At 65.7% G+C, this 1,734-nt stretch overlaps 1 protein-coding gene across 1 annotated transcript in view; it reads left to right on the forward strand.

The window, feature by feature from the left end:
• Positions 1-5: 5 nt before the first annotated feature.
• LOC104132582 (protein-glutamine gamma-glutamyltransferase 2) overlaps positions 6-1,734 on the forward strand; it is a gene marked incomplete at its 5' end in the record, with an annotated part of 12,782 nt that continues 11,053 nt past the window's right edge. Inside the window, 2 exons of the mRNA XM_035901313.1 lie at positions 6-91; positions 1,321-1,728. Coding sequence (XP_035757206.1) covers positions 6-91; positions 1,321-1,728 — 494 coding nt within the window. The remainder of the gene's footprint in view (positions 92-1,320; positions 1,729-1,734) is intronic.

A 1,734-nucleotide genomic window follows, 5' to 3' on the forward strand; every position in this document is an offset into this window, starting at 1 on the left:
TACAGCCTGACCCTGGAGACCTCCACCGGCTACCAGGGCTCCAGCTGCCACATCGGGGACTTCGTTCTGCTCTTTAACGCCTGGCACCCAGGTGAGGCTTTTGCTTTCGCGAGACCAGGGCTCCCCAGGTAAGGGGAGCACGAGCTGCCCCCCAGCTCTGCTGGGGCAGCACAGCCCTGGGGGTCTCACCCCGTTACAGACCCCGGGTGCCCCACATCCTGCCCCAAGCTTAGGTCCAAGCAGAAATCCCCACTTTGCTTCCACCTCCCTGCGGTCCCCACGGCAAGTTGGGGCTGCAAGCACCAGCCCCCACCCCAGAACACACCACCCAGCGCCCCAAACACCCACCCAGCGCCCCGTCCGGGCTGCCCCCACCGCGCATCGCCCCGCAGGAGCTCACCTCTGCAGCACTGGTGCAAAGCCCTGGGCAGCCCCCAGCAGCAGCTCCCCATGAGGCATCGGGGGGAGGAAAAGCCCCTAATTGCCCCTAATTAATTGCCCCCAGCTGGCCCAGCCCAGCCCTGCCCACCTCCACCTGCCCCCGGCCCCGCTGCGGGCTCAGACACGGGCCCTGGGTGTTCCCGGGGGTGTCACCGTCCCGGTGAAGTTCAGGCAGCCCCACGCAGAGGGGAGGATCGGTGCCGTGGGGTTTATCGGTGCTGGGCAAACAGCAGCCGGGATTTTCACCTCTCCACCTCCTTCCTCTGCCGCCGGAGCAGCCCCGCGCTGCCAGACCTGGCCCGAAGCAGCCGATCCCCTGAGCCCCCCGCCCTTGGTGCTGGTGGCCCCGAGATAAGGGGCTTTAGGGAGCTCCCCCCCGGGCTGTGCCGAGTGCTGCTGCTGGGGATGCGTGAGTTGGGCTTTTCCTGAAAACATTCCCAGTAAAGAGTCATTTGTCCGGCAGAAGCTGCCATGTGAGCAAAACGGCTTCAGCTGCGATCTCCACCAGTGCTCCCAGTTCCCACTGCTCCCAGTTCCCACTGCTCGCTTCTCCCACCAGGGAGGTTTCCTCTCCTGGGAAAAGACCTGACTCCGTAAAACAAGAGACTGGGATGAGAGAGGGATGAGAAAGAACGGGAAACAAAACCCCACGACCCCGCTGAAATTTTCCCATCAGCTGAAATCAAACCGGGTTGAAATTCTCCAGCAGCTCTTGCAGATGGGAGCAGTCCCAGCCCCTGGGGTCTCATTTCCCACCAGCCCCATCCCCAGTCACAGCCTGGCACGTCCCCAGGATGGGGGAGCCCTGAGCGAGGCCAGGGCAGAGCCCCGTCCCCATGTCCCCATGTCCCATGTCCCCATCCCTGGCTCTCCCCACAGAGGACACGGTTTTCCTCCGGGACGAGGACGAGCGCTGCGAGTACGTGCTGTCCCAGCAGGGGCTCATCTACCAGGGCGCCAGTGACTACATCACCTCCACCCCCTGGAACTTCGGCCAGGTGAGCGGGGCACGGCCCCCCGGGACCCCTGGGCAGCCCTGGCAGCGCAGGGCGCGGGGGCTGATGCCACGTTTGTTCCCCCGAAGCTGCACCCCGACCGCAGCCAGCACCCCGGGGAGGATCAGCCCTGCCAGGCAGCTGGGGGACAAACGAGCAGAGCTCTCCTTTCTGGGGGGGGACTGTGCCAACTTCAGAGCATGGCAGAGCGAGGGGAGCGTTTCTGCATGGCCCCCGGGGGCCCCGCGGCCGCAAGCTCCTAATCGGGGCGTCCACGCTGCGCCAGGAGCCGGTGCCC

This window comes from Egretta garzetta, unplaced genomic scaffold (genome assembly GCF_000687185.1).
Source record: "Egretta garzetta isolate BGI_Z169 unplaced genomic scaffold, ASM68718v1 scaffold999, whole genome shotgun sequence".
NCBI lineage: Eukaryota > Metazoa > Chordata > Aves > Pelecaniformes > Ardeidae > Egretta > Egretta garzetta.